The 24,620-nt window shown below is 37.1% G+C and overlaps 2 protein-coding genes and 1 non-coding gene across 3 annotated transcripts; 1 reads left to right on the top strand and 2 right to left on the bottom strand.

The window, feature by feature from the left end:
• Positions 1–1,759: 1,759 nt before the first annotated feature.
• Positions 1,760–7,567, bottom strand: piga (phosphatidylinositol glycan anchor biosynthesis, class A). Its single transcript, XM_088914667.1, has 6 exons — positions 7,431–7,567; positions 5,242–6,035; positions 4,897–5,029; positions 4,278–4,410; positions 3,723–3,929; positions 1,760–3,242 (listed from the first exon to the last, which is right to left on the bottom strand). Exons 2-6 carry the CDS (start codon positions 5,963–5,965, stop codon positions 3,006–3,008), a joined length of 1,434 nt encoding a protein of 477 aa, XP_088770793.1. The 5' UTR covers positions 5,966–6,035; positions 7,431–7,567; the 3' UTR covers positions 1,760–3,005.
• A 211-nt stretch (positions 7,568–7,778) lies between these two features.
• On the top strand, positions 7,779–7,850 carry trnae-cuc (transfer RNA glutamic acid (anticodon CUC)). Its single transcript has one exon. It is a non-coding gene; the product is annotated as a tRNA-Glu (tRNA).
• A 2,188-nt stretch (positions 7,851–10,038) lies between these two features.
• On the bottom strand, positions 10,039–24,045 carry vegfd (vascular endothelial growth factor D). Its single transcript, XM_088913480.1, has 7 exons — positions 23,381–24,045; positions 14,312–14,525; positions 13,638–13,828; positions 13,216–13,346; positions 12,589–12,701; positions 11,311–11,503; positions 10,039–10,380 (listed from the first exon to the last, which is right to left on the bottom strand). The coding sequence occupies exons 1-7, from the start codon at positions 23,468–23,470 to the stop codon at positions 10,371–10,373; spliced, it is 942 nt and encodes a 313-aa protein (XP_088769606.1). The 5' UTR covers positions 23,471–24,045; the 3' UTR covers positions 10,039–10,370.
• Between the last annotated feature and the right edge of the window lie 575 nt (positions 24,046–24,620).

Raw genomic sequence — 24,620 nt, forward strand, 5'->3', positions numbered from 1 at the left:
TAAATCCTGCTACAGTTGGTGTGTCTCTCTGTTACTAAGAATATATTTAGTTCATACATTTTTTGATGTATTACAAAGTTTCCTTTTACACTGTTCATTGTGGATAGGGAGGTTGTGGGCATTAAAAGCTCAGTGTTGGATATTTTAAGATTTTAAAAGATAGAGATCAGAGTTTAAAAATAGATGCAACTACTAAGAAGAAAATCCAATCGCAACAGCTATTTTCAAGAACAAAGCTTGCTTCAAATATAAATACAACCAAGCTTCACATTCCAAACTTGAAAGATAAGAATTCATTTAATAGTAATAATACTAATTGTATGGAATACGAAAGTGTTCATTGAAACATTAAATTGCCAATTCAATATGGCAACTGCATAAAGTTTTTACAATACAACTTGAAGTAATTTAAAAAAAAACTTGAATTGCATTTTGTAATCTATCTTGCAAATAAGAGCTCACATTTTTTTCTACTTGTCCCAATATAATTTTAGCCAACATATCCTGTGCATATTAACCCTTTCAGAAAGGCATTAAATTATATAAATTTTAATTTATATAATGAGTTTAATGATAGGTATTTTATACCTTTAAATCATCCATCCATTCATTTTCTAACCACTTAAATCCAATTCAGGAATAGCCGGAGCTTATTCCAGGAAGCAACAATCACAAGAAATACACCCTGGACAGGATGCCACATAAGGAATATTTATGGATTCAATTAAGAATTGGAGAATATTTTTTCCAGAGTTATAATTCCTGAATTTTATACAAAAATGTCTTTTTACTGTGATGCTTTAAGAAAGCTCACTGAAGTCTGATTTTTAGTATTTATTTTTTATTATTCCAGACTTAGTACAAGTTACATATACTGTATACAGTGCAGTGAGGAGATTTTACATTTTTTATTTCAGATTAACTGTTTAATTCATACATGAGTGAAAGAATTCCTTCATCTGAGAATTTCATTAAAAATGTATGTGACATAAGAAAAAATAACACCTATTGTAAATGACTGTTGACAATTGACAATTAAATGATAAGGTATGCTTGCTTTATTTTATTCCTAAAACTATAACATTTCAGCCTACTAGCTGGTACTGTAAAGGATTATATAGGTCACCGATGTCAAGATCAAATCCTTAATGGATCATGTTGTCTCCTGGATTTATTTCCTTTAAGACTAAAATCCACTTTACTTATTAATCTTGTTCACTATATAAAACTGAGGTATGAAATAAGTAATTAATACAGTCTGCAAATACTTTACAACTCCAGCATATACTATACAAAGAAAAGCAGTAATAAAATGCAAGGGATGGTTTGCATTTTTTTCAATACCTACGTTTTGAAGGATGTGTTATAGACTAAATACTAAAACCAGCTTCCTCTGTAAACTGACCTCTGATTGCACAATTACTAGGCCTAATAGACTAGTTTAATTAGTACAGATTAGATGTGTTACATAAACAAATATATACAAATAAAACATATAAATGAAGAGTTTTAAAATATATTAAATGTTGTAACTGTTTTCAGCTATACTCATACAAATACTGCAGCTCCTCCATGCAATGCTGTAAGGAGATAAAGAGTAAAGGTGAAACTTTGAATTTGCTATTGTCCAACATCTGTTGGATAGAAAAACAGAACACAAGTTTTATAATGAGAATTCTAACTTGCTTTATACTGGCAGGTTTACATGAATCAAAATACATTTCAGAAATCAAGAAGTGAAATTCTTCTTCAAAATTCGTTTTTGCTCTCAGTCATAAAAATTAAGTTTTTCATAGGGAAAAGACAATGACAAAAACTAACTGTTCATTGTTGCATATTGTCATATTTTTGTAGGTGTAAAATGCATTTAAGTAATATTCACATACAGAAATAAGCTACTGTACAAGATGTTGTTAGCCCTTAGTTTGCATTTTTACATCATAAATTATACTCAAAGTATAATCATTATGGAATGGTTAATAATTGTTAAATGTGTTTATAATTATCTGTAGCACTAAGAAAAGTATACTTTTATGTTAATACATGAAGCATTACTAGTTTGAAAGTCTCAACTCTCCCTATCTATGCAACAATAACACACAACTGTATAATACCAGTGCTAAAAGCCATTTGACAAATTTTGTAAGTAAGTGAATTAACCGAGATCCCAGTTCCCATCCACAGTTTACACAACTCATTGAATTATGAACTTGCTGCAAGTCTCCTCCTGGCGGAAAAGTTGGGCTAAACATATTTTCTTATGAATATCCAAAAGATGTGCCTACTGAGCTTGTGTTATGCTCCTCCGGAGACTATTCAAGGAATCATCCTAGTCTAAAACACTCATCTCTGCACACACTTTGTGGAAGACAAAAGTTTAATAAAAGAACAGGAGAGTGAGCAGAAAGGTTTCACCTGTATACATGCCACTCCTCACTTGTAGTACACTGGACAATTGCTTCAACTTCATTTAACTCATTGCCACTCACTTTAATGGTTTTATTACACATTAGGCTAGAAGCTTTTGATGTTATGTTTGGAGATCTGGAGTACCACATTAAAAACCAAGCAGAGACGAACAGCAGTCCAAAGTTGTGACATCACATAACTGACAAGACAGTGTGTCCCAACGGAAAAATGGCTTTTTCACAAAAATGTGCTTCTCTGGAATTTGCAGTACTTTACTCTATGCTTGGTGTTGCAATGATCAAGCATGATCAATATAAATAAACATTGAAAAATGCAAGAAGCCCCTGTAAAAGAAGTGTCGGACAAAATTTTTAAAATCTATAGAAATACCCAGACAAAATACCTGAGGAAAAAAAATCAAAGGCAGAGACAGAAACAAATCGTGTCAGATGAAACCATTAGCACTGCCAATAAAATTTAAACTTGTAAACTAATATGAGAATTGCATCAGACAAATATGGCCTTTTAATGTTTTTTATTAGTATGAATTCAGTTGCTGCTGCTTTCTGGTGAGGAGCCATTCTGTTCTTTTGGTCTCAGTCTTCTCCTTTTCTGCTGTGCTTGTTTTTCCAAACTCCACAGGGACCAGAAGCATCAACTGCAATGTCTATAACAGAATCTGGGACAAGCCAACTTAAAAACAGGAAGAGCAAGAAGTCCAGCACAGCAACAAATGCAAAAATTGAACCTGCTACTGGACCGCAGTGGGCCATCAGTCTCTGGAGACGCTTGTCCAAAGGCAAGACCACTTCTTTGGCCACTCTATCGTAAACCTGTGAATATACCAATAGATAAATGCATTAGCTCATGGTGTCAAAAAAAATAATTAACTGACTAGACCATGATTACTTCACTTCAAAGACAACTGGACTGCCATTCATAGTTCTTCTCCATGTAAAAAAAAAACATTCCTCCATACAAAATGTTACATTTATGTACACTACCACCAACTATAATACTCTTTAAAGTGCTTTGGTTTATTGGGTTTAAATTCCAAGTGACTTTTTAAATCAAAATTAATTCATATTGAAGGATGTCTCCATTTACCAGCAAGAGGAAGTTACAAGAAAAGCCATTTTGAAGATTTAAGACGCACTGCATTTTAAAAAGTCAGGTGGTCTGCATGGATGCTTTCTAAAACGACTTGTTTAGACGGGAATGCTACACAAGCATGTACACCCGAGTACTTTGCAAGGCTAAGTGTGATGTAAATTCAAGAGCGAGTGCATTGCAGGCTCCCGTATATAACATGCCTTTTCGGTCCTCTCTGCAACGTTCCTCCAAGTGTAGAGAGTCCGAACCCGGTTGTGAATGGCAGCAGGTGGTGGCACATTCCCTGCCCTCTGCTTAGCGATGACCATCTCCAAGCCCTCGCACAATGATTTCACAGTGGGCTCACACAGTGTAATCAGGTCTTCAGGCAGCACCTCCGGGATTCCACCCACTCTTGTGCTAACAACCTTGACACAGCACACAGAACTCTTTTCAATGCACTGCAGAACAAATGCGGTCTAAAACTGTCTTAATTAACACTGACTGAAACATTCAAATAATTGTACATTGATAGAAGAAACTCAATAAAATGTAAATCAGACTTATCCATTTGCAATGGGTCAAAATAATTGGAAGTTGTACTGAGCTAAACACACAGATTTACTACTTTTTTCCTGTGGCTTCTGTTCTTTCTTAGTGAGGTAATTTAATAAGAAGCATTTTAATGTTAGCCAGCAAAATTCGCTTACGATGATCAGATGTGTTCACAGCTAGCCTATCTAAAAGATGAAAAGATTAGAAACAGAAATAATTACCTGCAGACCACAGCTGGCACCCTCTACAATGGCCATGCAGAAGGCCTCTGTTAGAGATGTGTTTAGAAAAATATGACCCTGAATCAAAACATTTCTAACATCCTTGTGCTCCAAGGCTCCTAACAGACGAACCCTGCATCAGAAAACAACAAAAGATGACATTTCTGTATCTTTCAAACTCCGTCAGGACGTAATATGACTGTAGCAGGATCAGGATCTTCAGATTTACTTATTTTAGGGTGATTTTAAATGAACAGGGGGAACCACGGATACTAGTATTAGAGGGAATAAAAAATTGTTCAGAATCAGTTTGCTTTACACTGCTTGAAGGAGTAGTACATTCTAGATGAAGAAAAATATCTGCAAATTCCTGACATACAGCTGTACATTTTATCAACTATTTTTTTCAAATGTCAAGTGTTGTTCTTTATGTGGAAACTATTTGCTTTAATCATACTATTCCAGATAAAAAGAACAGATACAGTACTGGTTAAATCACACTTTACATTATTAAATATAACTTTGAAAAGCACCTTGTTTTGCTGCATTTTATAGTGTACTGTAATTACAGTTTGGGTTTCAATGAAAAATACCAATTGCTCCAAAAATCCTAACTCACCTATCATGAAGCTGGTACTTTTCTCTGACTTCTTCTAGGACAATTCTTTTAGGTCCCTCACCACCAATGAGGAAATACAAATCTGGATGTTTCAGGCACAGCTCTGGAATTATGCCACCAAGCAAATCAATCCCTGCAGGAAAGCAGGAATAAAATTTTTCAGGAATTACTAAAATATTTCAACAATCTTTCTGTTTTTCTGCACTTCACAGTAAATATGATAAAATCATTAAATACTCAAAAGATATAAAATCATGTTCTGACTTTGAAGTCAGTATTAAAATCCAAGTTTAACCTTAATCTCTACTGCTACAACACATTTTTGCTTCCAGAGGTCACTCTTACCCTTCCTATAAACAAGCCGGCTTACTACCACAATGGTAATCTTGGTGTCATCCCTCTGGGATGGATCTGGAGTGAAGTCAGTGGGATCAACAGCATTTGGAATTACAGACACTATCTCAGGATCCAGTGTAGCTCTTAGGACAGTGTTCTCTTTGCTTGTGAATGACACACAGATGATGTGGCTTGTGTCACAGAGCGACACAGTGAGCAGCTTATTGGTCAGCACCGAACTCACGTCTGCAAAGCCAAAAAGGGAGTGGTCTGTGAAAACTGTATGCAGTCCCATTGTCTTGGCGTGAAACAAAGAATCATGGGCCATGGCTGAAAATGAACTGTGGGAATGGACAATCGTGATCCTTTCTCGTACAAAGATGCACCTGAGCAGAGGCAGACTGTGGAAACATGTTGTTGCTGTGGACTGATTGTACATTACCTGCAAAGGTAAATAGTAAACCTTCAGTCCATTAGTGAGGTACCTCACACCTTTTCTGTTCCTGTAAGCATGAGTCACAATTATAACCTTGTGTCCTTTTTCAATTAAGCATTGTGATAGTTGATAAATGTGGCTTTCAACTCCTCCCATATTGGGGTAAAAGAAATCAGACACCATGCATACATTGTGCTTGTGGTGAGGATGGTCCAGGTGATTGAGTCCAATGCCATCCAAGAGCCTGTTAATTTTGGGGCCCTCTGGCCTCCTTCCTATTTTCTGTTCCAGCTTCATAGTTCAAAATTCAATTTAAGAGATGCATCTATGCAGGTTTGGATTTGTACTCCTCAGCTCAAATGCACACCTATAAAATAAAGATATGTTATTATTCTTTCACCTGTATACTATTACATATCCACATGAATTAATCCACAGTGCCCCATTTCAATATTACCGACAACCAAAAATTACTTTAAACATAAAACCCTTCCTACTTTATATCAATGATCTAGATTCTGGTATATTTAGTAAACTAGTCAAATTTGCCATTGACAAAAATTAGGGGGATTGGAAAACGTGCAGAAGCTTCTAATCTAATTAAAAAAAAGAAAAGGTAGCAAAAGTAAAACCATAAATGCAAAATAAAAAACACTCTGAGATAGAAGCAGGTTGAATTCTGAAAAGGATTTAGGTGTTTATGTTGATGCATCATTTACTTCTAGGCAATTCTGGGATGCAGTTAGAAAGATGAACAAAATGTTTGGATATATATATATTTGTAGGTGACATACTGGTAGGTTAATTGGCTTCTGAAAAAATTGGCCTCTGGAAAAACCGGCCGTGGTGTTAGCACGGTTGTCTGTGTGTGCCCTGAGATGGACTGGTGTCCCATCCGGGGTGTATCCTGCCTGTGCCCACTGCCAGCTGGGATAGTCTGTAGCTTCCACACGATCCTCAACTGGATGAAGCATTTAGAAAACTGACGGATTAATGTATGAAATTTAAATCAAGGGGTGCTAGAATTGTGTAATGCACTTAGTAAGGCCTCTTTTTGAATAATGTTTACAATTTTGGTCACTATGTTATAAAGATATTGCTGCTCTGGACTCGGTCCAGAGAACAGCAAACTAATACATTTCAGGGATTAAGGAAATGTACTATACTGACAGGCTTAATTAACTGAACCTTGAGTCTTGAACAGAACTACTACAAGGTTGTAGAAGAAGCTATCCAGCCATGTTGTTGAAACCGATATCCTTCGGTAAACGGCTTGATTGGAGTAATTACTAGCTACCAAACGGGCTATATGGGTAGAATAGCCTCTTCTCGTTTGCAACAGTTCTTAATCACAAAATACTCCGGTTACTGTAATAATGTAACCAGTCGCAGCACTTTGTTAACACAATTTATCAGAGCATATTATACAGCTACACTCCGATAAACTCATTAGGTTTCGGTTTGAGCGCCCTGCATTTGATGACCCAATGCTTTCTGTAGCCGGTCATAACTTATCCCCAGAACGCTTCACAGCAAAGCACCCTTACCTGACACCAACCTCAGCGATTGTACTGAGAGGAGCCACCTTCGAGAAACGATACACACTAAAGCTGTCATAACATTTAATCACTGCACCGCGAGGCTATAAATGCAACAGCTGGTTATCTAGAATTATGTGACTGGAAGAAACTAAAATAACTTCTGTTTAGAAAACTACTAGTACATTTATTTTAGTTTTTACAACAAACGAAAACAGTATTACCTTATATGTAACGATGAGTTACGTATCAGTTGCTTCCCAGGATTACACAGCTTTTTAATTATTTCAGTACAAAGACAGGTTTTCTTATTAAGCAGAAGTGCATGTTCGTTTTCGTTTTCAATGAGCATTTCCGTGTTGAACGTGATAGATTACTTCCGCTTGGCATGCTGGGAAATCAACACTTCCGCAGTCTTCTGGTGTGTTAGTTTACTGAAAAAATGTACAAGTGAATGACTGGGATCTTATTTGGTCTCCTTAACTTTAAAACTCTCTTTTATTCCAAAACGACGCATTAAATAATTTAAAACAACATTAAAAACAACACCTTACAAACAGTAATCATAGGGTTCCCTGGTGGTCTAGTGGTTAGGATTCGGCGCTCTCACCGCCGCGGCCCGGGTTCGATTCCCGGTCAGGGAAATTAAGTTCTTTTAAGTCGAGTTATTGATTGTTGATTTGCTGCCTTTTCATTTTTAAAGGTACTTGTGTTTACGTGTTCTATTTTCTCGTGTTGAAACTTAACGAGCGATAAGTTCAATAATATTGAGAGACATATTTTAATTTGTGTTAACATATTCAGTATTTTGTATTTTATGTTCTTATTTAGGTTTGTTTTTACTGTGGTAATTTGTTTAGTGTGAGAGAAGTTTTATTTAATCACTGACCCAAGGGAAAGTGTTGTGTGGACGTTTGAGGAGAGAACGCAGGCTCGCGCTGTGTCCGTTATTCTTCTCTTTTATTTTGGTTCTCGGTAAAGTTTGATAATCGGCCAGTGAAAGCTGTTTTCCTTCATATGAACACTTTTTTTTCTCTGGTTACTCTGAAACCATTTGAGCAAAAAAAATGGAAAATCTTTCTAAATCTGTTTACTCTATGCTGATGACATTTTCCTATGTCAGTTAACCAAGTACACAAATCTTCAGGTTTTGTAAGACCCCACGTTTCCACGTCCCGGAAAATCGTGAAAAGAATATGCTTGAGGTTCTTGAATAAAATTAAACTGTATCCAACTAGATAGTCTTCTATACAATGTGTTGTTCGTATAGGTTATATTATAGAAATGGACATAATTCCTTGCCTATTTATTTAATTTGTCAAGATCCTTTTAACTCCCAATAAAATGTATGAAACAAAGTAATTCTGTTACAACTACTTTGCTCCATAGATATTGCTGGCCTGAACATAACTTTAAGTATTTACTATAGGATGTTTACAAAATGGTTGGATTTGGAGCATCAGCCTCACTGAAGAAACTTTAACTGAACGAGTTAGACACTGGGATCATATTTCTTCTGTTCTCAAAGTCAGGACTGTTTCCCTTGAAATGGTCCCAGTCATTGCACACTTTGGACAGTTGGAGGAAGGTCAACTGCCTCTTGACATTTCATAAACTTTTATTAGGAATAATTTCCTCTAATTGATGGGTTCTGAGCTCTTCAACTATCCATCTCCGTATATAAGATATTATACTCTTGGTGACATCTTTGATTACAATGGCCTGCACACATTTTTCAGACACACCTATTCACCTCCTCGGTTTTCCTATTCTATTGACCTCAGACCTTGCTCCTCTTTTTTGTGCCTGTTGGGAGGATTGGGGCCCTGTCTGGGATGACATTTTAACTCTCTCTAAAGACCTACTGTACCACAGCATATCCATTTCAAACTTGAACATAAAATGCACACAACACCATACCAGTGGTTCGACTTCGTGTGTGCTTCCAACTTCCTCTGTCACCGAAGCCCTCAGAAGGAACCCGCAACTGCATGTTTTGGGAGTGGCCTGTGATAGAGCGGTCTTGGGCGTATGTGATTAATGGGCCTTTCTGGTATGACAGTACTGCTGAGCCCTGGAAAGCTTCTTCTCAATGACTGTCCCGGAGCTACTGTTAATCTTGTGAAACAACACCTTTTGTTTATAGGTCTAATTGCTGCCAAGAAAACGTTTTAAAGTTGGGTGGAGACTGCCATACCCTTAAATCACACTGTTTTGCATTAATTTGCAGATTATTTCTAACACAAAGGAGTATAGATAGTTAGCATTGTGCAAAACCTACATCTGCATGGTGTGTTGCTTTTTTCCATCTTCAGAATTTGTTTTATTAGCCCAGAACCGGTGACTGCACTGACAAAGTAGGTGTTTAATGGGATTCCCATTTCATAATTCATCATTCATACTTCATACAGCTTTTGAATGGTTAATTGTCGCATGGGATCAGAATGCCTGACAATGACATCAAGTAACCCTAAGGCTAGTTGAAGATAAAGTGTTAGTCTCTAGTGACAGCAAAGAACAAGGTAAATATATCTCTCATGGGAACTACAGTTAAAGAAGGAAATCAATTACTTGGTGTGAAACGTGTAACAAAACCTATAATTTGGAAAAGGCTGCACCTTGTAAAAACTACTTGATAGGGTGTTTTTCATTTGCACAGGAAATCCTGAAAGATTTGTATATAACTTTAAAGTTAGGAAATGATTTGACATTTGAGAAGAGCATTGTATAGTTTCTTCATCTAGCCTGCTTTTGTAGCATTTGTAAATTCTAATGGTGTTGCAGTTATCTAAATTACATAATAATATTTAATAATAATAATCACACGAGACATAAAAATGCAAACATTTTATAATTCACATAATATACATTTAAATATATTATACAAAATAAGCATCAATTGTGACCAATACAAAAATATGATTTTAAACTGTAAAATATATGTTCAGTGCCTACAGGAAGCCAAGTTACAAACCATCTGCTAAACATTAACAGCTTTACATTTAAAAGTAATTTAATGTGGTCCTTTTTACACTTCTTGTGTGCAGGAGGGGGAGGATTAATATAAACATTAAATGCATGACACAGACATAGACACGTCAATAAATTAATTTCTGGTTCAAACCGCTCAACCTTTCAGAATGTCAGTGCTTTATCTTCCATTTTCAGTTACAGCTGTGGAGAAAGAAAACGGTCATTTTAACATGAGCAAGAATAATTGTTATATGCTGTTGTTTATGATAGATCATATAATGAAAATGATCAAATCCCATCCTTTAAAAAAAACTGTATTTCCAAAGACTGATGTCAAATTGGTGCAACACTTTGAATTTAATTTAAGGTTTGGTATACAGAGGCTAAGTCATGTGAAACTTCTCAATGTAAGTAATAATTACTAAAAGGCTCTGGTATTATCCTCACTGATGTTTACTTTTTTGAACATGTGACTTCTGAATCAATTACTAACTAGACAAATTAGAAGCAAAGCAGTAGGTATTTGTTAAGTATGAATGTGTTTTTGTTAATGAAGAATGCATTAGATTGTAAAAATTACCACACAGCATACACACAGTTTACAAGTTTGGGTGTGTCATTTCAGTCCAGAACATAATTTGTTTAAATATTTGGTTTCACCACAGTGTGATCTTTCCTTTGTTCAATGTGTCATCTATGTCCTGTACAATACACGACTCAGAATCCACATGTACATTTCTCTTGTTTTCCTAACACTTTTGGTTACAACATTAATCTTTAATAAGATTGCCATTAATTAAATTTGATAAAAAGGGATTGAAGGACCAATACTTTATGTCTCAAGTGTTACATTTTTTCATTGAGTGTATTGCTAAAATGTATCTCAGCACACTACATACTTTGCATATGCTTTATAAGGTTTTTTTAAAATGGTGAAATTATAATTTTTCCTAGAAAAATAAAAAATATTTTTAATCTTCACATTGCTGTTTTCTATTCTGGCCACATTTATTCTAATAGGAAAATGATTATCCTAATAGATTCTGGATTCGACCATTAGTTTAGTTCAGAATTATGCATCGTTAAGGTGATTTGACTTGCTGTAAGAAGTCAGTGAATATGGTAATTTACCTGCAGGAGCCTGGGTCAAACTCTTTGTTTTCTGTGGCACAGATCTCATGGTTTAGAGAACAATGGCAGCTACAGTTTTTCTGGTTTACTGTGTAATTTCTGGAACAATTGTTTTCACAAACACAATCACATTGGTTTTCATCAAACATCCTAGGAGGCCCACAGTCTGACAACTTGGTAATTGGAGAAAATTCTGAAAAGGAAGCAGAGAACCTTACTGATAGAAAAGATCTAAAAAGACTGCCTAATTTTCTGATACTCATTAATAATAATAATAATTCTATAGTCTGGGGTCAAGGAGAGGTTCCAGTTTAAATACCATCACACCTATGATATATTCAATGATTAATAGCAGATTGTCCCTCAGTACACCCCTTATCCATATAAGAAAAAAGATGCCAAAGAAAATGTCTTCTGGTGTCAAACAGAGTACTAAGTGAATTAAAGGAAATAAATGTTATGTATTCTTCACATAGAACTTATCACTCCAGAAAATGTTCACACAGCATGCCAAGCACATACTGGAAAGATCAAATCTCCAGTTCCTGGAAGACTTCTATAAATCAGGGATTAATACAGCCAATGCACCAAACTGAGGTAAGAAATCATCCTAGTATCATTCAATAGTTTTCAAACATGAACTCTGCTATCCCAAGTCATTGTTAGTATTTAAAAAATGTATATCCAAATGTTTTAAATATAACCAAGTTCAGTTTAAAACTGTGTTTTATAAGACAAAACATTAAGTTAGACTGTAAAATTATGGTTAAATGTGTAAAATTATTAACCAATCATGATTATTATTATAATTATTTTGAATAGTACAGTGTGCACTAATAAAGGCTTTACAGGCTGATTTGCCACACTTTTACATTAACAATTATATTTGCATTAATGGACTAATTAAAACATCATTCTCATCATTTTATGCTTTCAACCAGTTTTTCTTGTTTGTCGATTAATATTCTCTGATGGATATCAGGTTTCTGACCAAAATGTGGAACCATCTGCTATGTTTTAAACAAGAACATACATTCTTAATTGGCTTATGGAAAAATTGGCCCTGGTATGATTATATGTGTGTTTGTGCCTGTGGCTGCCCTGCGATGGATTGGCGTCCTGTCCTGGATGTACTGTATCCTGTTGCTTGGTGGGTTGGGCTTTGGTGTTCCTGGCTACCCTGTACTGGAAAAAGCGATTTAGAAAAAGGCTGGATGTTTCTGTATATTTCTTCCTTTCAGTTTATCTCCATATTAATGTACTAACATTGACACGTACCTTCTTTCTTTTTTATGGAGGGGTACAAGACACACTTAGCTGCCATGCAGTCCCAGATGAGACCTTTGTCACATAGCTTGTGTGAACCTGGGTTTTTAAGTCCAAAAGAACACCTGAAAGGTGGAAGAGATTTAAGCACTGTGGGAGCAACGACTACGTCAAACTATAATAAAACATATTTTTATAAACATTCTCTGGAACATTGAGCTATGTTATCCAATGTATAGTAGTCTTATGGACAAAAATGTGATAAAGGATTTTTTTTCTATGCACTTTTATGATATGTTTCATTTTTTCATTTACTGTATGGTTGTGAATTGTGTGTGGTCTAAAGGCTATTGTACGAGACAGGCTACTGTACCACAAGGATCTGGTTCATCTTGTTAAAACCTTTAGTTACACAATTTGACAATGAATTCTAGGAAAAGCATATGAGGTTTGTAGTGTTTTGCATAATAGTAAAATGAGTTTAATCAAGCTGTGGAATGACATTTTTACTTGTCTCTACCATCTCTTCCTTTTAGAAACATGTCTAGAGAAAGAAACTCAGCTGATTAAAAGCTGACCTTGTCTTTTGCTGGGGCTCAATTAAGAACCAGGATGACACTTCCTGAGCCCTGATCTTACCTGTTTCCTCTGTGTTCCTGTACGTGCCGTCTGATAATCACAGGCTCCATGCATTTGCATTCAGTGTGATTGGCCACCTTTATCAGAACTGGCTCTGGTCCGTATTTCAGTGGTATTGAAAATGTTAAGAGCTGCAGATATTGTGAACAGAGCATTTTTTTAGCAATTTCTAGTGCCGATCCTAAATGGTACATGTAATTCAATGCTAGAGCAAAGTTGCCTACAACGTATGCTCAAATAGCATTTGAGTCGTTACAAAGTAGGTTTTACAATATCCTTTGACTTAATGCTTAAATTAAACTTTTTTACATTAACGTGCTTTATACTGTACATTCACAATAGCTTTTTTTTTCCCAGTTGTTCTTCAAGGCTCAGATTGCCATCCTAAATGTCAAAGACAATGAATTAAAAAAATATCTTACGGTTTTATTTACGTAGGTAAAACTTGTTTCTTTGCATATCACGCCTTCTTTGTTACAGCACCCACCGCACCTGAAGACAGACACACAGGGGGGTTTGAAGAATATGTTTGTATTGGTGCCCAGTTCCTTAGCCACATCTACAAAGGTCTCCCTGGGCATGCACTGTGTTTTCTGCCATTCGTCATCAATGGCTGTTAGGGAAAAAATACACAGATTACTGAAAGACACAAAACACTATTATCCACCAGGGGGAAAAAAAAGAAAAAGATAAGCATGCATTCATAAACAAATCCATGGATGCAAACATTTTAAATATATACAAAAATAAATTCCATATGCAATAGTATTCAAAGTCTGGAGGAGGTAACAATGATGTTCATTCTTCATGACTCTGAGTCCTACACAAATATCTATGTGTCCCTGTAGAAATATCAGTCTCCTCTCTCTTATAATGTACCAAACTAATGATAGCAGTGACTTTATTCTCTTCCCCTGCCTCTCTGTACATGGGGTTTCCAAATGTTGTGACTGAAAGGCTTTAAAAACATAACAAATGCTATTGGCTCCAATATCATATCTATAATATCTCTGTATTACGGATGGTATACATGTTTCTATAATGCACAGTGAGGTGGATCTCTCGGACAGTGCATCCTTTTTCTGCCGCCTCTTACCTTTCAGAATCTCCAGGCTGTAAGACGCCGCGGCGTAGCGCGTGGCGCGGTGTGACGCTGCGCCATACGAGCGCGTTCCCGGCGAGGACGCGACCTGCTTGAGCTTCAGTCTGCACTTCCACAGTTTCCAGTCAGGGTAGTCCGTCAGCCTCAGCAGCTCCTCGAGGCTGGAGGCACATCTAACGTTCTGCTCCCACACCTCCTTATTTTCTGCCTGTTCCCGAGAGATGGGGCAAGAGCATTCTGTCACTGCAGCAGCCAGAGGAGGCAACAGTCTTTTGTGCAAAGAGAATGACAGACAGGATTCCTCCGTTTTAAAGTTTATTAAACATAATACACAAAGCACAAGGAAGTCAGAAAGTAATAAAGAGTAAAACCAGGTTACCTTTCATCTTGCCTGAATAAGAGTATTGAAGTACAGCAGTGTGGATCAAATGTGCTGCCAAACCTTTAAACTCTAAACCCTTCTTCACAATAAAGGAAAAAGCTAATGCTTTTTATATTAAATACATGTGTAATGCAAACATGATAAATACTGTAACTGATACAAGTCTATTATTCACAACTCTCATCTCTACTTTCACTAACAACAGAGACAGAATTGCCCAAAATGGACCTGTCAAAACATACCTGTGGATTAGTCCAGCTACAGAGAATAAACTTCACAGTGAGCCCCAACCCCACTTCCCCTCCATCCACAGCCCAATACACAGATTTCTAATTCACTCAGAATTGTGTGACTGCAGAGATGACTGCTGATTTAACATCAGTGATCTCTGTAGCTTCATGTCCTTTCTGTGTAAAACACAGGTCATTCTTCTGTTTAGGAATAGAGAAGCACATTAATGTTTTCAATGGTTCTGTGTACAAACTAATGTAGACTCAACAACAGATAACTGTTTCCCAAAGACAATCCGTATCAGCTGGGTCTGGAACAATACTCTAGTCTGTGACACAACAGCCCTGTGCAGATGTTGCAGAAAGAAAGTGAGAAGGTCATTCATCATCGGCAAACTAAGAAGTGGAACAACACCAAGCTTCTGTTGTAAGTGCTCAGCTTTTTTGTTTATACACACTTTGCCACAACACATATGTGTCTCCAAAGCAAGCTCATTATCCCTGGGTGGCTACATTAAGAACTGCATGCATAATTCAAATATCAACCAAAGGATCAGTTTCTATGAGAAGCCCGATTGGATCTAACTCATTGGAAATGTGTATTAAACTTCACAGCTTTCCCAGATTGTAATTCTCCACTCCTTTTAAAGTTCCCCACCAAAAGCCCGCATTTCTGCTGCTAGGCAAACAAAATCAGGTCCAGATTTCAAAGGAAATCCTTCTGCATTGAAAGAGTCTTAATACAAAAAAACATGCTGTGGAGCCAGGTTTCATTTGGTCTCTCTTACATACACATGCCTTCCTTTGATGTAGAGGTCTGGCATATTCCTTCCCTGTAACAGTACCCATTGTGCAAAGAAAATGGATATTGTATTGATATCCTGTATGTGCAATTAAATGTATTATTAACTTGTTTATGAAATGGAAATATTTTTACACAAAGACAAGATACCTCCATGGGCAAAACTGCTGTCTTGTAAGTACTAATTCTTCCAGGAGCACAGAAATTCAAGGGTGGCACAGTGGTTAGTATTGCTGCATGCAGTGCTTGGGCCCTAGTCCCAATTCCTGGGGTTCTATCTATGTGGAGTCTGTATATTCTCCCTGTGTTTGTGCAGGTTTCTTCCAGGTGCCCTAATGTGAGTGTGTCTGTGTGTGACCTGCAATGGACTGGTGTCCTGTGCAGGGTGTATACTGCCATGTGCCTGTTGCTTGCCAGGGTAGGTGTCACGCCCTCTGCAGCCAGAGGGCGCTCCTTCTCTGTCCTGTCCCTAGTTTCCGGTCTGCTGTCCTTCCGGTCCCTCTCTTTCCCTTGGCCTATATATTTCCGGGTCTTGCACTCTGTCCTCGCTCAGCATTGACGTTCGGATGTCCTGAGACCCGCCTAGCACCAGGGCGCCCCACGTCCGCTCCCTGAGGGCATAGGTTTCTATACGGCATTCCTGTACTCTTTGCACTATGAGCCCGGGCCTTTTTCCCGTCTCGCCGCTACGCATATGGGTCTTTTTCCGCTCTCCTGCTCCCCACGGTTAGTCCCTTTGGACGTCCGTGACAGTAGGCTCTGGCTCCACCACTGACCTGTATTAAATAGAGTGGTTAGATATTGGATGGATCCATATATGTACATACTGCTAAGATAAAGAAACTAATAAGAAACAGCAAATAATGTATACTGTATACAGTTCCAATACAAATACATATAAATCCATATACAGTATACTGTATGTCTCTTTTGAATAGTATCACTGTCTTCGTTTAATGCGATGTAATCTATAACAGACCAGTTAGGCAAAAAAAATATGAATATAGCCTTGAAGTGAACAATAAATAATCATAATGAAGTCAAAGGGCTTAATAACATAACATTCATCATTATTTCGACAAAAGAAAATGATTAGCCTAGTGTTTACTGCTAACCCTGAAAAAAGGACAATTACTGTAGTTCACAAAACATTTCTCACTTCAATCCAAGAAGTGTAAACTTTTATGGGGAGGACACTGATGTAAAAATCACAATATCTCAGATGAAATAAATATGAACATTGCAGATAAAAGCAGAATATTTTTCATGTCACCTACAGTATGACATGAAGAATGGCCAGTGCTAGGGAAAAAGGGATAACTGCCGTTTTGATTTCCACAAGAGGGCAGCAGCCTTTCAACTTAAAAAAGTTTATCGAGGGACTTTGTGTGTTTCTTAATAGGTTTTAAAAAGCACTGTGTTTACTTTGACGTCTTATGATTACACTAACAATTATTGATACAAAACAGAGAATGTCCACAACTAAGCAAGCACTACACAGAGGGACCGAAACCAGGAAAGATCAACAGAGACCAAGAGGAAGCGCAACATGCCTCAACACATTTTTCTGAATGTCTCCTGTCTTGTGAAATGGCAAGGGGCTGTGACAGTGAGAACTCTAACCAACACTATTGTGAAGATGAAATACAGTATTGTGATTATTAACAAACAATTCAAAGAGCTAAAGTTCATTTTTTATATTGCAATGTTACAGAAAAATAGATTATCCACCCATTTTCTAACCCACACTATCCAGAGCCTAACTCAGCCAACAACGGGCACAGGGTGGGATACTTCCTGCCACTAGTCCATAGCAGGGCACACACAGACAGTACATTCTCCTCATGGCCATTTGTACAGAAGCCAGCATGTTATTGGACTACGAGAGGAAAGTGGATCACCCAGAGAAAACCCACACGGAGGAACGTGGGGAGAACATACAAAACCCGACACAGGTAGTACTTCAGGAATTGAGTCCCAGTAATGTGAGGCAGCAATGCTAATCACTGTGTCACCGTCCCACCCAAAAGCGGATTATTTGTGTGCTATTTGTGTATTCCTGGTTCAGGAATCAATAATTCCTTTATTTTATTTTTTCACTGAAAGAGTACAAAAGCCTTTAACACCTTTTTATGAGGAAAAAGGTCAATACCACACAAACACCAGTGATTTGCTTCTTATTTTTGTAGAAATGAATACATGTGCATTCTTTCCCGCCTCAATCTTAGAATGTTGATATTGTTGAGTTAAAAGTCAGTATTACGAAAGAGTGCATTTCCAAAATGTTTTAACAAGCTGGGGCATGGACAAAGATTTCAACTGGAAAGACAATTAAAATGACTGGGGTGGAATAAAAGCATATCGGTTTATAGGAGGCATGCATGTGGGTTGTTATTAATCCACTTCTGAAAAGATGCAGGACTGTTACACTGCCAAAGTTTGATGTGAAGAATGCACTCCGGGCCCAACAGGTAGATTGGGTCGTATCCACACATACAGGACTGTGGTAGGAGGGGGGGTCTTCTTTGAAATAACATGTAGGTTCAGGCTTCACCTGGGATTTGAGTAAATTAACTCCTACGTGCACAAGTAAAACATTTCTACAGAATGCATTAATTGGAGTTATCAGGTCTATGCCTCATATCAAGTCTGAATTAATGGGTTGGAGAGTAGGCTACCATAACAAGCAAGGCAGATCTCTAGGTGTCATGCTTCTCAAAACCTGCACACACTCTGCAAAGTTAAACATTTTCCCAACACCTTCCAAATTTTATCAATATTAAACTAGAAAAAAATACTTTAATATATGCGTCATTCTTTTAACAGAGAATGACCAGGCCTAAATTATATACATAGACGGAAGGCAGTATTAGGACATAGAATGAGTTTGACCTGTTTCTGCAGTCACCCCATGGCAATACATTGCAATGCATGAAGGGAAGATTATAACTCAAATTCTATTAACTACTATTCTACATTCTTTGTATACACTCAGAAGTTACAACTTAATTGGTATGGAACTTTGGAAAGAGCATGTTAAAAAAACATAAATGACATTGTGAAAAAATTTGTGGAGCTCACATGTTGACATGTTGTAGTGCTGGCTGTGCTTACTGCCCTGGGGTGTGATCTGGACAATGGGCAACTTTTCCAGTGGAGACTCATGCCTGTCTCTGCCAAGACTCATTTGTGCAAGGAAGGCACTACCTTTACTGTAAAAGGTGCCCTCTTTCACCCTGTCTGGATAATACCAAGACACAGAGGGAGTAAGAGCATCATAACCCTGCCATAACGTGAGTAATCACTGGATATGAGCCTCAAGTGTTGGCTGTCCTTGATTGCTCACTACAAAAGCATCTCAGTACACCAACTTTTAGATAGAGAGAAGAAGTTGCAGACCTTGTACAGGATCTAGAGTAGTCTGCACCATCAGTCTACTGCTGCACAGCGTGGCTCCATAGTGCAGTAGCCTACTCAGATTTTGCCAGTGCTGTTGCATTGCTCCAGAATAACTCCCCTCCATTCCAAGTATCTATTTGTTTCTCTCTATATATACTATACATATGGATTCACAGAAAAGAAGAAAACTTTGCATACCGACTAATATTTTCAGAGGAAAACATTGTACTGTATGCTGACTCTTCCATACAGTATATAGTCTACTACATATAAAGTAGCATAGACTGTCACTCATATCATCATCAGTGATTTCAGTCCTAGAAATCCCACCCATCTGTTTTCTGACCACTTTATCCAATACAGGGTCACAGGGGAGCCAGAGCCTGCGTGGGCAAGCAACAGGCAAAAGGAGAGGTATACTCTGGATAAAACCCCAGTCCATCACAGGGCACAACACGCACACACTCACACCAGGGCCAATTTTCCCAGAAAGCCAATTAACCTACCAGTATGTGCTTGGACTGTGGGAGAAAGCCAGAGTACCCAGAAGAAACTCACACAAACCATATAAACTCCACTCAGACAGTAATCAAACCCAGGACTGCAACAATGTGAGGCAGCAATGCTTACCACTGCACCACTCTGCCACCCTCCTAAAAGAGCATCACTTACATGCTATGTAAAACCTCAAAATCATTGAATTTGCAAAGAAATTAGTGAGAAGGAAAAAGCACCACATGTACTGCTACCAATCTTTATGGTCAGCTTTATAGGAAGGTTTTCAGACATCTGTTCTATCTAACTGTACAAATTCTCTTTGCTACTGTATGTAAATCGCTGAACCTTGACCTTATGTTTCATTGTTTTCTTCCACACTACTCCTGGCTTCATGTGTGAAATGGAGAAGCACATGACACTACAGTACCTTTGATATTGTTGTCTCTAAAGTAATCTAACTGTAATCAGGCTTACATCACATTAAGCGGGTGCCTAATGAATGTATCATCCATTGCCCAACCAACAAAATTCCTTGAAAAAAATTCAAAAACGATTCTTCTGTTTTTTATTTTGTGGAGAGTAACTCTTTTTCCAGGATCAGGGCTGAGTAACAGCAATGCCTTTGATGTTACATGTAACAGAACCCATAGTGACGTTATGACATTGAGGATCACTGCAGAGATCACTGTTCCTACAAGCACTATAAGTATTGTATTTATAGTGACAGTGACAGAGTTTCTAAAATTCCAGTGTGGTCTATTATCTTGAAAACATTTGATACACTGGCATTCAGAAGTTCAAATTGAACATGTGGCATTTGTTTAAGAGAAAGGGAGAGTAGAGTGTTTAGGTATAGATGACTGAAACCAAAAAACGTAACTTTATGACCTCTTGCACCACAGCTTTATTAACCTCTGAATCTGAGGACTAATTAAAGCAGCAAGTTAAATTACACAGTCTGAAAATATATTCCCCACACGCAAGTAATCACACCAAAAACCTTTTGACTTTACAGACCAGCTGCAAATGATAACTTAAAGGTCTTGGATCTTGCAGGGAAGCTTCTGTCATGAATGAAAAAGCACTTGTCTGTGTTTAATCACTAGCACCAGGCTCAAAACATGAAGGGCTGGACCTTTTCTCACATCAGAGCCTGTCAATGCCTGTCCTCAATCTGCAGCATAACAGTGGGTGGCAGATACTGCCTCGCCTGTAACCGGACCCCTTTCTGCTGTGAGTAACAGAAGTCCAGACTCTTCTCTGAATGAACTGCTTTCGTAATGACCTGGGATTTCACTGCAGCTGATTCACTGTTGCTCCATGTATTGGTAATTACCAGTATGTGCTACCATATACAGTGTACATACTGTATATAGGGTGAGAAATACAGTATGAGCTATCAAACATACTGTACATTTAGTTCACAGCAAAGCAGAAAACTACATTAAATATACATGTGACAGTCATCTTGTATATTCTATAGCATGTCTGGAGAGACTGCAATCTTACATTAGGATATTTCAGTTATCAAATAAATGAGGATGATTACATAATCAAGGACCTTTATTCACTAGACTGTAATTCCAAAACTACAGTACATCACCAAAAAAAGTACAGAGGTCACACTTGAGAGCCAGGTATTTTTAATGTAAATGGCAGTAATACCCAAGCTTTTCGTAAATCCACAAAACTGACATTACATTCATATGCTGCAACTTCAGTTCGCCAACAGTGTAACTGTACATTAGCTTTATTGTAATATTACCCAGAAATACAAATTTTAAATCCAAAAGTTAATCAGAGACCCAGTGATCAATTGCAGCTGGCAGCAGATGTGATGAAAACAGATCATTTCAATTTTTTTTTTTACAGAGGCAGAAGCCCCAAGCTAAAAGTTTGTCATGTGTCTGGGATATTGATGTTTTCTTTGCACTTTTCCTTCAGACTGAATTTGCGAGCATTAACAGGCGAACGCAGAAGGAATTCACACCATCGCTCAAGACGCACCCCCTTGGCTTCGGCTCATTGAACTTTTCCCCATGAGACTTCCAGCAGCTGGGGCCAGGAAGTTGGCTGCCACTAACATTGTTTCCTCTCAGCCACCTGTTGAGCTGCTCCAGAGAGTAAACCCTTCAGGATATTGTAAGGACTTTAAAGCACATCTCTGATCTTAGAGAAGACCCTCTTTCCCACTCAGGGCTAACTTTATACAATAACTGCATGCCATGACACAGCTGTGCTATGAACAATTCCATATATACAGTACCACCATGGAATGAGTCTTGCCTCATGATAACTTTACGGATAAAATTAAAGTCCAGAAACATTTTATTTTTGAGACATGATTGTGAGACAAGGAGTCCTGTCTCATGTAAATGAGCAGTATGTGATGGTGAGCTACCAGCTCAACCATTGAATGTGCTACCCATTGAAGAAAAGATGTGGTTAAAAAATTCTGTTTTGGGATTGAAAAAACACAGGAATTGCATAAATTAAGGTTACTACCGTAACATCTGCAAATTCAATTTTTGATTTTATTACTGACTCTTAAAATATATATTGCAGAGAAATAGTAATGTGAACTTTTGAAAAGGGCTATGAATGAAAAGAAAGCAATAACCTAACCAAAACCCAAAGCCACAGGCTTTAGTCATAGTTTAATGAATACAACTTTATACATGAAGCTTTGACAATAAAATATTTATGCAATATTAAATTTGTCAGAAGCCAGTGTACTGCTGGCTAAATTTCTGCAGCCTCTGTGGTGACATTACTGCTGTGATCCACTCAGCATGTCGGGGTGGGGTAGAGTGTTTCCAGTTAAATGAGACAAGGCACACACTCAAATAAACGTAGGAGTTTCCAGCTGCAATTTTTACTGGTAAATATTGGCTGCTAACTGGAAGCAGAAACGCAAGTGAGAGAGAAACAACGGGTGACTAAATGCTTATAAACTTCAAAAACTCCACCTCAGGCTACTGACAATCCTATACCACACCAAGCCCTAACATGTTGAGTTTACAAAGAATATTTGGCAACATTTAGATACACTATGTCTACAAAATAGAATCTAATCTAATACAACTTGCACTTTCCTTTTTTAATTTGTGCTTATATATAACAACCAGAAAGCTTATAATGAACTCCATTCTTTAACTTCAAATATTTCTAGTCATGTTTAATAATTATTTTTAGCAAAACATTCTTTCTAGATGTAAAAATATAATGTTTAAACTTAATAATCTTCTAATAAATGTCGTGATATTCATTTTATCTAATTTAAAAACAATAGTAGAGTCATCATGTACGCCAAATTTGCGTAACTGAATTTGAAGCAATAATATAATAAAATCAGTTCCAAAATGAACTGGCTAGTCAGAGTTTGGTTCTCATCACACTTTATCTCCGAATTTGCTGTTGCAGGTCCAATTAGGTTATCCAGATCCTCATGTGCTTTGTCTAACGTCATCGGTAGTTCGAGGCAAGTCTCAGCAACAGGTGACATTAGAAACCAGTTAAGAGCAACTAGCTTTTGTTTAGTAATTTATGTTTTGTGTTTCAGGCATCAGCTGAGTTGATGTTTTATCCATCTGCTTAGTTTATCCCTGGACTCCATGCCAGTGCATTTTCATTTGACTCAGTTAAGTCACATTATCATATAAAGGGATATACAAAAGTAAAGAAAATCTAAAAATAATGTACTGTATTGTTATTGATACTGAAACACCCTAAAATTAATTTAGATCACATACCTTCTGGAAGTTTTGATCAGGATTTCCCTGCATGAGCCGAACGCATGAAACCACCATGAGATGCATTATGATACAGGATTGAGTCTTCATTGTTCCTTCGATCTCCAGTAAGTGTTCTATTCCGGAACCAGTCAGACAGGCATTACATCTCCTTGTAAAAGAAAACTCAACTCTGCAGACTGATGGCTGGTACACTTATCAACTCATTAGAATGGATAAGAATGGATTGACCTTGCAGTTATAAAATCCTAAAAAATTAACAAAAAACTGATTGCTAAACAAAAAACTAAAAAAAAAACTTTTCCAAGTCAGCTACCAAACCTCAGGCAGTGGAATATTTGAATCAGCACATCATCAGCAAAAGGCAAATCATCAGGAAATTTTGTTCAGGAATAAAAAAGTAAAGCTTTGATCAAGAAAATCCAGCACTCTTTGATTTACTGTGTAACCTTGTATGCAATTATTTCTCACTTTTCATAAAACATTGCTGCAGTCCTTTCTCCTTTTTAAGAATTTCTTCTTTGGTGCAGAGAGTGGTATTTCAATGGCAAAGATTTCCGTCTTCAATACTTTAATCCAGTAGCGCTATATTTTCCTCAATACACAGACTTTGTGGAATCAGAGAGAAGCATGTGTTTTAAGTGTAACCCAGACTTTAGCAGACTTCAGCAGTTAAAAAATCTGGCTCTAATCCCACCCAAGCCCTTTTTTTCAGCAGCCAATAGGAGATGGGAATCTGAATCATTCTCCGTGTAAGACATCATTCTTCTACAGCAGAAGTGAGCCTGAAATATGAAACTTCCACAGCCTGGAAATTACTGGTCTAACCAAGAACTATTCAATAAAGAGTTAATTACACAACAACTCAAATTTACTGTTATAAAAGAATTGTGTTAATATAACTGTGTTAATATAATTGTGTAAATATATAACATAATATTTACTATATGCAAAAAATATCATATTTAAGTAATTAAATTTACAGTCATCCCATCTTCAGATTTTAGCATTTAAAGACATCTTATCTTAAATTCACTAAAAATTTAAAAAACCTTTAAAGCGATACCCAGTATCACTCTTTTTTACACTGCAGTTTACAGATCTAATCTTGCATTTAAAAGCTCAGTATAGTGAACTTACTTAATTATAAATAAGCATAATAATGTGTAACACAAAGTTAAAATCATCACATGGTGAACACATGACTGAACTTTTTTATTTCATCACCCTCTTCAGTAGC

The sequence above is a fragment of the Atractosteus spatula genome, chromosome 4, assembly GCF_055471065.1.
Source record: "Atractosteus spatula isolate fAtrSpa1 chromosome 4, fAtrSpa1.hap1, whole genome shotgun sequence".
Classification (NCBI taxonomy): Eukaryota; Metazoa; Chordata; class Actinopteri; order Semionotiformes; family Lepisosteidae; genus Atractosteus; species Atractosteus spatula.